This window comes from Myotis myotis, unplaced genomic scaffold, assembly GCF_014108235.1.
Source record: "Myotis myotis isolate mMyoMyo1 unplaced genomic scaffold, mMyoMyo1.p scaffold_m19_p_17, whole genome shotgun sequence".
NCBI classification, from domain to species: domain Eukaryota; kingdom Metazoa; phylum Chordata; class Mammalia; order Chiroptera; family Vespertilionidae; genus Myotis; species Myotis myotis.
The window spans coordinates 42362006-42375964 of NW_023416321.1; the positions used below are offsets into that span (position 1 = coordinate 42362006).

The 13959-nt window shown below is 53.0% G+C and overlaps 1 protein-coding gene across 1 annotated transcript in view; it reads right to left on the minus strand.

Annotated features, from left to right (window-relative positions):
* Window positions 1-13959, minus strand: part of LOC118672279 (myosin-13) — a 49629-nt gene that overhangs the window by 17780 nt on the left and 17890 nt on the right. Inside the window, exons 17-24 of the mRNA XM_036341882.1 lie at window positions 9638-9755; window positions 9138-9261; window positions 7660-7796; window positions 5780-6035; window positions 3924-4166; window positions 2227-2403; window positions 501-646; window positions 311-401 (exon numbers count right to left, since the gene is read on the minus strand). Coding sequence (XP_036197775.1) covers window positions 311-401; window positions 501-646; window positions 2227-2403; window positions 3924-4166; window positions 5780-6035; window positions 7660-7796; window positions 9138-9261; window positions 9638-9755 — 1292 coding nt within the window. The remainder of the gene's footprint in view (window positions 1-310; window positions 402-500; window positions 647-2226; window positions 2404-3923; window positions 4167-5779; window positions 6036-7659; window positions 7797-9137; window positions 9262-9637; window positions 9756-13959) is intronic.

The window sequence follows — 13959 nt, forward strand, 5'->3', positions numbered from 1 at the left end:
TCCATCGTGAAACATCCAGAAGGATGCACCTCCAACTGGCACTGGTGGTGACCTCCGAGAAGACGGCGGGGGCACTGGGCTCAGAGTGGCGAGCAAAGCAATGTCCTGCCTCACTGGTAAGAGGTTAATCATGTCCAAGGACACCTATTGATGTGGGACTTGGAAAATTGAAATATTAACTTCCGTAAATAAAGGGAAGGAAGGACATTGTCTCCAGCTGCAAGGGGAGGGAGGAAAGAAGCATCGACGGAAGCAGAGGGGATGGCGGGGCGGCGCGGTCCAGGGCGCTGTCAGGGGCTCCCGGCCTCACCTGCAGCTCTTTAATCTTCTTCTGTAACTGCAGACTGTGGACTTGCTCATCGTCCATCTTGCTCTGTAACTGACTGATTTCAAACTCCTTCCTGCAAATAGATATACATGCATTTCGCATGAAAGAGAAGCCTGTTAAAGGGGAAGCTGGCTTTCGTGCTCGCACACAGAGGTCCAGATGAAACAGCTACTTTTTCAGTTTCTCCTCTACTTGCTGCCTGTCGTTCTCCAGATCCATGATGGCTTCCTGGGCCATCTTCAGGTCTCCTTCCAGCTTCCTCTTCACTCTCTCCAGGTCGGCCCGCAGCTTCTTCTCCTGCTCCAGGCAGCCCTCGAGCTGGGAAGAAAGGGGGAAGGCTGAGGCCCTCCCAGGAGAGTGGGCGTGCCCCGTAGCCAGGCTCCAGGCCGTCCTGGGCTCCCTGGGGTGTGGCTGTGGCCTCGGCTCTGAGGGGACAGGTTGGCCTTTCCTCCTCCAGCAGAGGCTCCCGTGGTGCCTCTTTCAGCCGATTCCCGATTCCCAGGTGGCCTGTCCTGGGCCAGGTTCCCTGCAGAAACATGGTGCCCACAGGGCTGTGCTCTTACCCAGGCACCGCCACAGCCATGCCCGAGGGTCTAGATCAGCCGTGGGCAAACTACGGCCCGCGGGCCGGATCCGGCCTGTTTGAAATGAATAAAACTAAAAAAAAAAAAAGACCGTACCCTTTTATGTAATGATGTTTACTTGGAATTTATATTAGTTCACACAAACACTCCATCCATGCTTTTGTTCCGGCCCTCCGGTCCAGTATAAGAACCCATTGTGGCCCTCGAGTCAAAAAGTTTGCCCACCCCTGGTCTAAATGCTCACTGTCCCCCTCCCCACTTACACCATGCACTGCGGGGAGCCCAGGGCAAAGTGTGTGTGTGTGTGTGTGTGTGTGTGTGTGCGCGCACACACGCATGTGGGCACCTGTGTGTGTGTGTGGAGGGAGTGTAGGGGTGGAGCACACCTTCTCTGGCCTCAGGGACATCTGGTCAAGTTCTAGCCACAGTTGTGCATGAAACCCAGAGACACTGAGCCTGGCTCTTAGCTCAAGAACAAATGTAACACGGTGGGAGAAATGACCATTTTCATGGTCACAAATAGAACTCATTTTTAGCAATGTTAGAATAAAATTGAAGCTTTTTCAGCCCAAAGACCTAGAAATAAATGCCAGTGATGATGATGATGATGATGATGATGGTGATGGTGATGATGACGATATTAGCTCATGGTTCACTAACACTACGTGCTGAGTTTTCCTTGGACACCCTCTGAGGTGGAGCTAGTTGTGTCCCCATTTCACAAAGTGGAAACTGAGGCCTCGGAGTCTAAGTGCTTGCTCAGCATTCCAGATGTGCTTGGAAAGGGCTGAGATTGCAACTCAGCAACTCTGATTCCAGAGTTATAGGCTCAGCCCCTGCATCCTGCCTAGACCCCTGCATCCTGTCTAGACCCCTGAATCCCATCTAGACCCCTGCATCCTGCCTAGACCCCTGCATCCTGTCTAGACCCCTGCATCCTGTCTAGACCACTGCATCCCATCTAGACCCCTGCATCCTGCCTAGACCCCTACATCCCACCTAGACCCCTGCATCCCACATAGACCCCTACATCCCACCTAGACCCCTGCATCCCACCTATACCCCTGCATCCCACCTACACCCCTGCATCCCGCCTAGACCCCTGCATCCTGCCTAGACCCCTCCATCCTGCCTAGATCCCTGCATCCCCCCTAGACCCCTCCATCCTGTCTAGACCCCTGCATCCCGTCTAGACCCCTGCATCCTGCCTAGACCCCTACATCCCACCTAGACCCCTGCATCCTGCCTAGACCCCGCCTTTCCTGAACGTCTGCAGGCGCCACGTGTGAGAACCCAGCAGAGAAACGCCCTCACATCATCTGCCTGCTGCTCCAGCTTGACGTTGACTTTGATGAGACCATTGACTTTGTCCTCTTCGACCTGCAGGTCATCCAGTGTCTGCTGGTGGGCCTCCTGCAGGGCCTTCTTCTCCCTGGTCAGCTTGGAGATGCTTTCTTCAAGGGCCGTCATTTCCTCGGAAAGGTTCTTTACCTGGGACAATGTCAACACCAGTTCAAGTCAGACAGTTAAACCAGAGCGTCCAGCAAAGGCTACGGATTCTCTTATTGAAGGACTTGGCTAAGTGGTGTCCTTCTATTGAAGGACACCGTTCGATGAGAATATGCTGCCTCTGAAGGGAACACGCCAATCTCTATCCACCTGATGCATCACGGGAACTTGCTTATTAGGTTGGCTGACAGGGGTTTAGAATGAGGCAGGAAGGGGAAGGATAATCCGGAATGGGGGTCCTAAGTTGTCCGGAAGCAGGACAAGGGCACCGAACACGGAACTTGAAAGCATTAAATTAAACGCTGCCCTATGTGCAACATTCTTCCAGATCACAGAGTACTAACTCCTGGCCCGTAGGCTGAATCCAACCACAGGCATCTTTTCTTTGAATAAGTTACCAACTTTGAAAAACTTGAGATGTCACATAAAATCTGGGTTTCTGGTCTCTTACCGAAAGTTGGAAGCCCTGGCAATGCCGGATTCCCATCCCCACCTGGCAACAGCTGGCTGGCGCGGTCATGGCTGCCACTTGTGGACAGAGTAAATGCTCTCCAGTTTGCCACAATCTCCACCGCTCCCTATTGTCTCTTTCCACTACATCCAGTTGTCCACCCAGCACTGACTGAGTCATCCCACACCTGGCCGACATCATCCTATGTTCTATCTCATTGGCAGCCAATATGAAATGAATCATGTACTGTACGCTCTTCATTTAGTTCTGTGAAATATTTACTCTTTTGTGTGCATGTAATTCTAGTCTACACATGGCATCATGCTGTGTCTTTCATTTTCCTACTTTCCTCCACTCAGCACTAGTTCTTTTATATCTATCTTGTTTCTCTATGAGCATCCTCCACGTCTCACCTCTCCATTCCCCAGCAGGGGCCCTGATGCTGCCTCCAGCTCGACACCCACCCCACCCCCCCCCCCCCCCCCCACCCACCACCACAGGCAATGCTGCCATGAACATCCTCACACATGTCCCGGTACGAACTGGAGTGAAATGTCCCTGGTCTCTACACTGAGGAGCAAAAACACCGGGTTGAGGATGTGTGGATTCTGAATTCAACGAAATATTTCCAGATGGCTTAACCGAAGGCTGCGTGTGTCAGTGCGTCAGTCCATACCAATAGTGCCCCCCTGCCATTATCCAGTTTTCTGCCTCCTTCCCCCCCTGCCTCCCTCATTATCTGCCTGGCCCTGGGGGCATTCTTGTTTGCTTTTCCTGTGTCAAGTGAATTGAAACAAAGATGAATGGGACTCCAAACCTCCTGCTTTGTGGAGGAAGTGGTGGGGCTGGGAGTCTGGTACCCCCAGGGAGGGCTGAGAAGCCTGCAGGGTAGAGAACAGGGTAGAATGGGGTGGACTCCAACCACCCTCTACTCCTCCTGCCTCCACTCCATGCAATGCTGGGTTAGTGGGGGTCCCGCCTGCCTGCCTCTTCCTTACAGAGAGGAGTCAGGACCAGCCAAGAAGCCGCGGGGTCCCTGGGGCTCGCCCACCTTGTTCTCCGTGGCATGCTTCTCCTTCTCCACTTTGGTCAGGGTCAGCTCCAGGTCGTCGATGTCTCTTTTGAGAGAGGAGCACTTATCCTCCAGGTTCCTCTTCTTGGCAACAAGCTCAGAGTTTGTTTCTTCCTCCTCTTCCAGCCTCTCATTCAGCTCCTTGACCTTTGCTTCCAGTTGAATCTTGCATTTGATGAGCCCCTCACACCGCTCCTCGGCGTCCATCAGGTTTTCCGTTTCCTGAAGGGACCGGGGCGTTATGTGTTGCTCAGGCTCCTGACAGACCCCGGGAAGGAAGGGCTTTGCCCTCCCCAAGCCCATTAACTAGTGCTAAGGAGTGGTCACACACACACACACACACACACCCTCACCTGCATATAGCATCCACATGCTTCATTTTAAACCACTGTGGGCACCATCCACTTCATAAAAACTCACCTCAAATAACTTCAAGCCAAGGCATTCGTGGAGTTGATAAAGCCTCTGCTAATTCTCGGTGCCCAACCATCTCACTCTGCCTACTGCCACCAGCTAAAAAGTAACTGATCCCAATGTTATCACAAATTAACGAATATTTGGAAAATGTCACTGCCTTTTAATTTTCAACAGGAAAGTTCTGTCTATGTCTCCTTAGCCTTGCCTCCTAGAGCTACAGAGCAGAAAATTCAAAACACACAGGGGTAAGTGATTAAATAAGTACACATCCCAGAACACCTGTCTCTAGGACAGACCATATTAGTTCTTAAACTTAATTGGGCCATAGCTTCTCACACAAGAGTATTGTAAGGACCAGACACATCTTCCAAGGTTATGAATGAAAACAGACAGGCAAAGAGTAAGAGTCTGTGTTTACTGAACATGTGCTATGTGCTGGGCATTTTACACGTATGGACTCATCTGATCCTTCCAGCAACCCTATGAGGTGGGTATATTACTATGCCCATCTTACAGATAAGAATACTGAGGCACAAAGTGGATGAGTATCTTGCCCAAGGCCACGCAGCTGTCAAATGGAGGACCTGAAATGCAAACCCAGCAGGCTGGTTCCAAACCTCTTGCCAATATGCTTGGGAACGGGCACCTAATAACCACATTTATGGACTAGGAACGTGTAAAGGGGAAGGGAAGCTGCTTTTCACAGAAGGCAAAAGGTATTTGGGAATTTAAAAAAGGACAAACGATAAACACCTTAACTCTGTGCAATGGTGCAATTACATGGTCAGAGTGTCACTGTGTACATGGCCATGTCTCCCCTATTTCCTTGATAAAAATGCGGATCTTTAAAGTATTTTTACTATAATTATATCATAAAAAATCACGTATAGAAAATTACTCTTTCTAATTTGAATTTTTAATTTTTATGTACATTTTTTTTTAAATTTTTCACCCAAGGATATTTTCTCCACTGATATTCAGAGAGAGTGGAAAGGAAAGATGGAGAAACATCGACGGAGAGAGACACTGCGATTGGCTGCCTCCTACACTGGTCCAGACCGGCAGGGATGGAGCCTGCAACTGAGGTACGAACCCTTGACCAGGGCTGACACTCTAACCACTGAGAAAACTGGCCAGGGCTTATTTACAAACATTTAAAATACCTGTTACGCTCCTGACAACGTTTATTATGATGACAATACCCACAGCAAGGCAGGTCTAACTCCACCGTGGAAGACAGGCGGGCAGTGTGTGTTCCACAGGCTCTGCTTTCCCTAAGCCAGGGCCCGCCTCCTTTGACAGGAGTGTGGTGGTGCTGCGATACTTGATATGACCACGAGGTGGCACCAATGTCCCTCGAATAGACACCTGATGGGGCCTCAAGGTTGCTCCCCCTTTTCTCTTAAGAAGGTACTTACAGACTGGACCTGCAACTGGAGGTCATTCTTTTCCTGCAGCAGGGACACCATTTTCTCCTCCAGCTCCTTCCGGCGAGCCTCAGACCTGGCCAGCTCCTCCTTGGCCCTCTGGAAGTCCTCCTTCATGGTGGCCATCTCCTTCTCCGCCTCCGCACTCTTGAGGAGGGGCTTGATCTTGAAGAACAGGTTCATCCAGGGCCAGTGTTTGACGTTCATAAAAGAGCGGATGTTGTACTGGATGCAGAAGATGGAGTCCCTGTACATCCGTTAGGACGGGGGTTAATGGACCACAGCGAGGTCTTGTCTCCACCCACCTACCCTGTGGGCCCCAGGACCTGCACCGCTCCCGGCTGGGTGGGAAGGAAGTACAGCCAAGCTGAGCAGAGACTACGGACTCCAGAGTAGAGTCTTAAAAGGGGGGAGGGCAGAGGAAACAGAATGTGCAAAAGTTGGGAGGCGAGAGGGGGCAGGGGCCACTGTGGGTCTCCCATTCACCAGCTCCCTCCTGGAAGTGCTGTGCCTAAGTGTGCTGGTGCCTCCTGCTTATTGGGTGTTTCTCCCATATTTGATTTGTCAGCTCTCACCTTTTGAAACTCTGAGAGCTAATTATTTGCCATGTGGGCTCCGTTTTTATGCTTAAGTATCGGCGTACACCCGGACCTGCCTTCAGTCCACTGGTCATCTCCCGGACTCCTGCCCTCGTTGAATTGATCCATTTTCCTAATGTCGACACCCACGCTGTCTCCTACTCCTCACCCTCTGCAGCTTCCTATCACGTAGCTCATGTTTTCTTTCCTTTAAACTGCACCCTCCCTTGGGATGTTTTTAATTTCTGCACTGGCTTTCCTTCACTTCACCAAGCCGGGTGCCTGGGAGATATTCTTGACTAACACATGTTGATGGCCCAGACGGCAGTGACAATGCCTGAGTGATGCAGGGCATCGGGCAGTGGTTCTCAACCTTCCTAACGCCGCGACCCTTTAATACAGTTCCTCATGTTGTGGTGACCCCCAACCATGAAATTATTTTCGTTACTACTTCATAACTGTAATTTTGCTACTGTTATGAATCGTAATGTAAATATCTGATATGCAGGATGTATTTTCAGGGGTCGCGACCCACAGGTTGAGAACCGCTGGTCAGGACATCTGGGAGGGTGGGCTTCCCCCGAAAGGCCCCTCTTCCTGGGATTCCCACTCATGACCAGCTACCGTTGCTGCTATTCCTCCTGCTTACCCACGGGCCATTTCCTCACTTAGGTCCATGCCAACTGTTATTTGGACTGGTCTTGGTCTCTCCTGTCCTCTAGGTCCCCCTCTCCTTGGAGCTGCCAGAGGTGTGAGTTGCAGGCGGGGCCTCTCACTTATCTCCTTACACACCTTCCACAGCTCCCCACTGACCAGATGGTCCCGTGGGGGCTCATTAACACGGGGACCTTCACTCCCTGCACCTCACCTTTGCTCCCAATGTGACCAGCTTGTTGGGCTCCCTTTCCTGCCGCCCTCTCAGGCCAGGCAGAGCTGATTTCAGAAAGTCCTTCCTTCTCACTGACCCTTTCATGCCAACCCCACCTCCAACAAGGTTGGGGACCTATTCTCAAGTCCTGCCCTCTCCTGAATAGAATGCTGACAGTGTGCGCATCACAGGCATTAAAATTAGTCATGCACCTGTCTGCTTCCCACCCATGGGAGCTCCTGGAGGCCAGGGTTCCTTTCTGTGTCCCCAGGGCCGAGCAGAGACCCCAATAATGAATTCCTGCTCAGGGGATGTTGGTTGAGTGGATGAACAAGTACATGAAAGTCCCGAGACTAAAAGCAGGAAGTGATCGTCTGCTCCTAAGGAGGGAGGGCAGGGTAAGGAGGGGGTGAGGGTCTGGTCACCTCCTCTCCATCATCTTCTTGAACTCCACCCGCATCAGGTACCCTCGGCACAGGGCCTGTGTGCGCGTCATCAGGATCACCAGCTTCTCATCCCTCATCTCCTCCAGAAGTCCCAGGAGCCCAGCTTTGAAAAACACCTGTGTTAAAGGAGAGACAGCCCTGCTCCGTCCTCAGCAGGGGAGCAGCCTCTGCCTCAGGAGAACCTCTTCCTGTCCAACCCCAGCCCTCGACATCTAGGCCTGAGTGGGGACCTCATGCCGGCTGGTTCCCCGGTCTCACGTCTCAGGGGCCCGGTCTCCTCAGCAGCCCCTCCTGTGTCTTGTCCCAAAGCACATCCCAGGCCCCACCAACCCACATGGACAGATCCCGACAAAGCCCACACACAGTAAGCAAAGAGGAGTCCAGAAAGTGACCTCCGCTCTCAGCTGTGTCCAGACCGAGAGAGATCCAGACTTCTACCTCCTCGCCTCCCTCTCTCTCTGCCCATCCGAGAAGGCTGGCCCCACTTCGGGCCCATTCACCCCCGGCCCACGCGGGCAGAGCTCCTTTGGCCTCCATGATGTTCCAAGAAGCAGGGCACCCGGGGGGCAGCAGGCTCCTCCCTGGCGGGGTGGATGCTCTAGTCCCACCTGTCCCTCTGGGACGTGGAGCGCTGGGCTTGGGCCAGCGTTGAGCCAGCCTTTGCCACTCAGCATCCAAGTGACTGAGAGCAAGTTTCTTGCCTCTGGGAGCCTATGTTTTCTCACCCTCCCATCAACCCCCTGAGGTCAGGACCACCTCCATCGCCACGAGGTTCTTGGGAGGCTCAATGAAACGTGTGCAGAGGACGTGTCGCGGGCTCCCTCAGTGCACATGAGCTCAATAAATGGCGGCCATTTCTGTGGGTGACAGCTCTTCTTCTTAAGTCCTCATGGCCCCTGTAATTCCTTCCATGTTCTCCTCTCCCTTGGGCTCCTTCATCTCCACTGGAGTGTCTTTACTCTGCTCCCTCCAGGACACCTGAGCCCCCATCGCTTTCTTCAGCGGCTGTTGGGGCTCCCACTTCCAATTTAGCCTCTAGACCAGGGGTGGGCAAACTTTTTGACTCGAGGGCCACAATGGGTTCTTAAACTGGACCGGAGGGCAGGAACAAAAGCATGGATGGAGTGTTTGTGTGAACTAATATAAATTCAAAGTAAACATCATTACATAAAAGGGTACGGTCTTTTTTTTTTTTTAATTTTTTTTAGTTTTATTCATTTCCCGCGGGCTGTAGTTTGCCCACGGCTGCACTAGCCTCTGAACAGCCAGCACCGAGATGGAGACCTCTGTGCCCAGCCCGCGGCCTCCCTCTTCCTGGGCCACTGGGCAGGGAGCGGTCAGACTCAGCAGATGGGGAAAGAGACCCCTTTCTTCTGCTCAGCTAGCAAGCAGCTCAGGGCTGTGGTTACGGTTACACAGGGGGGAGGGAGGGGGTGCCCAGCTCCCTCTGCTCTCACCTTGGTGTGGCCAAACCGGTACTGCCCCCGGTCCACGTCGATGGAGGTCAGAAGCTTCTCGGAGGCATTTTTACTGTCAATGAACTGCCCTTCCGGGATAGCGCTGGCATTGAGGAGCCGGTAGCTGGGGAGGGAGGACGCAGGCCTGTCCCGGGGCTGCTGGCTGTGGCAGCTGGGGTGGACGACCTCAGGGGGGAGGGCCTCTGGCCACACAGCTCTCCTGAGGGCTGCACCCTGCTCCTCGCTGCTCAGGCCCAGGGGCCGCAGAGCCCTCCGAGGTCCAGGCCAGCGAGGCCGTGCCCCCAAAGCCCCCCCCATGGGTAAGGCTGGAAAAGGAGTGGTGTCAACTGTCCCTGGGCAGAGGATCTCCCTCTCCCCCAAGAAAAAGACAGAGCCATGGACACCCTGGGGTGGGGGGCTTGTGGGCCCACCCCACACCCAGCCACTGGGGGAATGCAAAGGTGCCCCGAGAGCGAGAGGGCAACGGCGAGACCACCTACCGCTGCTTGAAGTCGGCATAGAGGAGCCGGCTGGGGAAGCCTTTCCGGCAGATGCGGATGCCCTCGAGGACCCCGTTGCAGCGCAGCTGGTGCAGGACCAGGTGGTGGTCCATCACGCCTGCGGAGAGAGGTGCGGAGGCCGCCGGCGGCCTCGTCGTTTCCTCTGGCGCTTTGGGCACCGTGGGCCACTCCGGCACCCAGGCTTGAGAGGAGAGGGTTGGTGCCCACTCTAGGGTGGGAGTGACTGGAGCTTGCCTACGTCTCAGTAGAAACAAGCCCGATTTATTGGGTAGAGTCTACGTCCCATCACCACGGGAGCAAGAGCCAACATCAAGTATTGATGTTTACCCTGTTCATGGTCCTTGGCCCTGTAGCTAGGCCCCAAGGGAGGCAGATGGGTGGGGCCGACCCTCTGGGCCTCCCAGTGAAGCCTGAGGTGCCCTGCGGTCCCTACTCAAGGACAGGGATGTAAACGCGCAGGCTGTGCCTTCAGTGGGGGAAGAAAACCATAGAGAACAGGGGCTGTGGCAGGGCGGAGGGAGCCGCATGCAGGGCGGCCGTCTGTTAAGCATTGGGCACCTGCAAGGGAGGGGCGAGAAGAGGAGCCAGAGGGACCGGACCCTGTGGGGAGGCAACGTGGTCACTCTTGGCACCAGCCTGGGTCAGGCACGAACCAAACGGGGACCCAGAAAATTCTGCCTTGAGACTCTGAGAGGGGTTAGAGGAGAGGCATATGGCTACATAATGGCTTTTAGTTGTGAGCTCCCTAAGTTTCTAGGGAAGGGCTAAAGCTGGTTTTGGCCTAACCTTATGGAAACTTCTAGAATGCTCAAAAGTTCCCCTGAATGCTGTGAGGAGAGCTGATTACACATTTATACAATTTTGAAGATTCTTCTAGAGCTGTACCACTGTGTGACCCAGTAGTCTTTGGCCACATGTGGTTATTTACATTTAAATTCAAAGTGAATTAAAATGAAAGAACCACTGTCTTAGTTGCACCAGCCCCATGACGTATAAACCATCCTGGGCAGCTCAGATAGACAACTTCTCCATCATTCCCAGAAATCCTAGTGGAGAGCGATTCTCAAGGACGAAGTGGTTAAGAGCAAGGAGGAAATGTGTCAGAAACTCAGAGAATCTCCAATGAGAGAGAACCATGGAAATCGTCCAGTCCAACCCCATCATTTCTCCGCTGAGGATTCTAACCTGGGAACTTGTTTACTAGCCGTGTGAACTTGTACTTTTTATGCCACAGTTTCCTCATCTGCACCATAAATATAACGATGATATCTATCTACTTCATAAGGCTGTTGTGAGGACAAAGTGAGTTCACATGAGTGGAGAGCTTAGACCAGCCCTGGCCACACCGAAAGGGGCGCAGGAGCTACTCGCTGTTGCGCTCTGAGCACCAGGCTCCGTTCATGATGAGGCGGGCTCCGCTCCACCAGGGCCACGAGCAGAGAGAAAGCATAGACAACCCTTTCAGACAGAAGAAAATGTAAAGGCCATCATTCATGCTGGGGAGGCCAGAGCGCCATGCTGCTTGCCAAACATGTCCACTGGGAGTGGGGACTGCTGCTAGTTCCCACAGAGCCGCTCTGTAAGGTGGGAGGATGCTGAGGGAGGCTGGGCCCGAAGAGGTGAGGTGCCTCCCAAGGTAATAGCAGGTCTGAGCCTGGACGCCCCCCTCCCCACCCCACAAGGGCCCCTCTATTCGTGCAGGCTCAGAATTCGCAGTTGAGTTCTCTTAGATCCCTCTCTATGTCCCCCTCAACCCAGGCTGCGGCAGTTTATAGAAGGTCCATACTCTCCCTCCACCCCCCACCCCCTCCGGCCTTTGCCTTTGTACCAGCATGCAAAGCTCCTGCGAAGGTCCCCAAGCTACTGCCTCATCTTTGTCCTGTTACGTTTGCTGCAGGACATTTTCCTCTTCATTCCCCCCTTAGTTATTCCTTCGGCCCCACTCCTTCCTCCAGCTACTTCAGCCTTCATGGGCAGTTGTACTGATTGTGTGTTTTACTTTCTGTGTTCTATGATACTCTGACATCTTGGCGCCATGTTGGCCCAGGAGAGACTGCTTTTTCCAGAAGCAGCCAATTCCTAGAGGTGGCAAATTACTCCCCTGCGGACACATAGTTTGTAGGCAAGCCATCCAATGCAGAGCCTGTCGCCCCCAACCACTACCTGTATCGGCCTCTCACCCTCAGGGCCTGTATTCCCAGGCTCTGCTCCCCAAGGGCCAGGTGCCCCACACCTGAGGACAGCCTCTACCCCCAGAGCCCTCTGAAGGTATTCAAAGCAGCCAATCCCAAACCCCCCCCCCCCCGCCTCACCCATGTCTTCCTGTGGAAACCACAATAAAGGCTCTTGCCCAGAGCTCCCCTCACTTCCCTTCCTCCTGCCTGACCCAGTGGTCCCCGAGGGGCCCTGTGTGGCGTGGCAGCCTTTTCCTTGTGGACACTGTGAATAACTATCTTTTCAGTGCAGTCGCCTGCTGGTCTGCTGGCCTCCCGCCTGAGTAAGGACAGAACCTACATGGAAGCAGCAGTGAGTCACCCACAGCCCATGCACCGCACACACTTGGCGGATCCAGGTTGGTCACAGAGCAAGCGCAAGGCCTGAGCCCCGAGCCCAGTTCCGAGGGGCTCCAGCTCCAGTTGCCGAGAGAGGCTGTACCCCTGAAACCTGGAGGACAGTGAGGACAGGTACAAAGCACCAAGGGTGCCCGTGGGCTGGAGGGGGGCTTGCAATTGGATCAAGGGCTCCAGCCCCAGCTAGGGGCACCTGGGGTAAGGCATTGAAGTCCCACTTCCTCCTCCTGGAAAAGGAGTGGCCATGCGGGTGCTTTCCGGAGTGTTGCCCAGGCTCAGGTATCCGTGTGTTAGTCTACCCCCAGGCTCCTGTACCCGCGTGTTAGTCTACCCCCAGGCTCCGGTACCCGCGTGTTAGTCTACCCCCAGGCTCCGTTATCCGCGTGTTAGTCTACCCCCAGGCTCCGGTACGAGCGTGTTAGTCTAACCCCAGGCTCCGGTACCCGCGTGTTAGTCTACCCCCAGGCTCCGGTATCCTCGTGTTAGTCTATCCCCAGGCTCCGGTATCCGCGTGTTAGTCTATCCCCAGGCTCCGGTATCCGCGTGTTAGTCTACCCCCAGGAAGGGGATAGGAAACAGAGTGCCAGAGCAAAGGGGACGCCAACAGAGAGGATGGGACAGAGGTTTCGCTAACGTCTACCTTCCAGAAGGAATAGTAACCCAACGGATTACCGAGCCCCTGGGGCCCCTAAGATGCAGTTTAAACCCACAGACGGTCAGTCTATTTCCCGTCACCTGACACTTGCAGGCCATGTGCCTTATAGAAGAGTCATGGCACAGGTACAAATACATATTCAACAACAATAATGGAACTTGATTTTCTTTAGGACAATGCAAGCCAACAATTTCATTTGATGCTCAACCAGAGAAACAATTTCTGTTTCTACACTGGAGGGAACTGGCTGTGCTGGGCTGTCGGGGAGGGTGCAGAGGGTGCAGCCTGCTGTGCTGGGCTCTAGGGAGGGGTGCAGGTTGCCCCAGACACGGTGCCTTTAACTTAGACTTCAGAACAGAACTTCCATGGCAAATAAATTCTACTACATATAGTAGACCAGGTAGTTTGGGGAATTAAAGTTTTTGATTTTAAATAATAGTAATAATAATTCCCATATTATCATTATTATAAATAATATTATTCTCATAATAATTTCTTATAATTTTATCACCTTACATATTATTATCCTATAATAATTATCATTATTATAATTGACAGCCAACATTAATTCAGTGTTCACAATGCGACTGGTCCTGTTTTAAATGCTTGCCGTGTACTCATTCATTTACTCTTCACCACCCTCTGAGATGGGTTAAATGAGTTAATATTTACAAAGTGAGTAAACATTTTATAAGTGCCCATTACATAAAGGAATGGATGAAGAACTAACTAAATAAATGGACGAATGAGCACAGGTTTTCTGCTTGCTTTATAGAGCAGAAGGTTAGTTACTGGCTTAGGGTCCCACGGGCAGTAGAAGATGGAGCTGGGATTTCTTTTCTCCACCATCTAATTCCTCTGCTCACTTGCAACGCTGCCAAGGCAGGGAGGTTACTCATGTGCCAGAAACCCATGTTCTGGATAGAACAGTTTGACTGCGGAGTGAGCTACCTTGTAGCCACAGCTCCACGTGACGGTTCGTTTTTCCCTTCGTGACAAACGACCCTGAAACACAGCTGTACTGTGGGAATATTTGTGACTCCAGGGCTGGGTGTGGTGGAGGGTCTGCTGGGCTG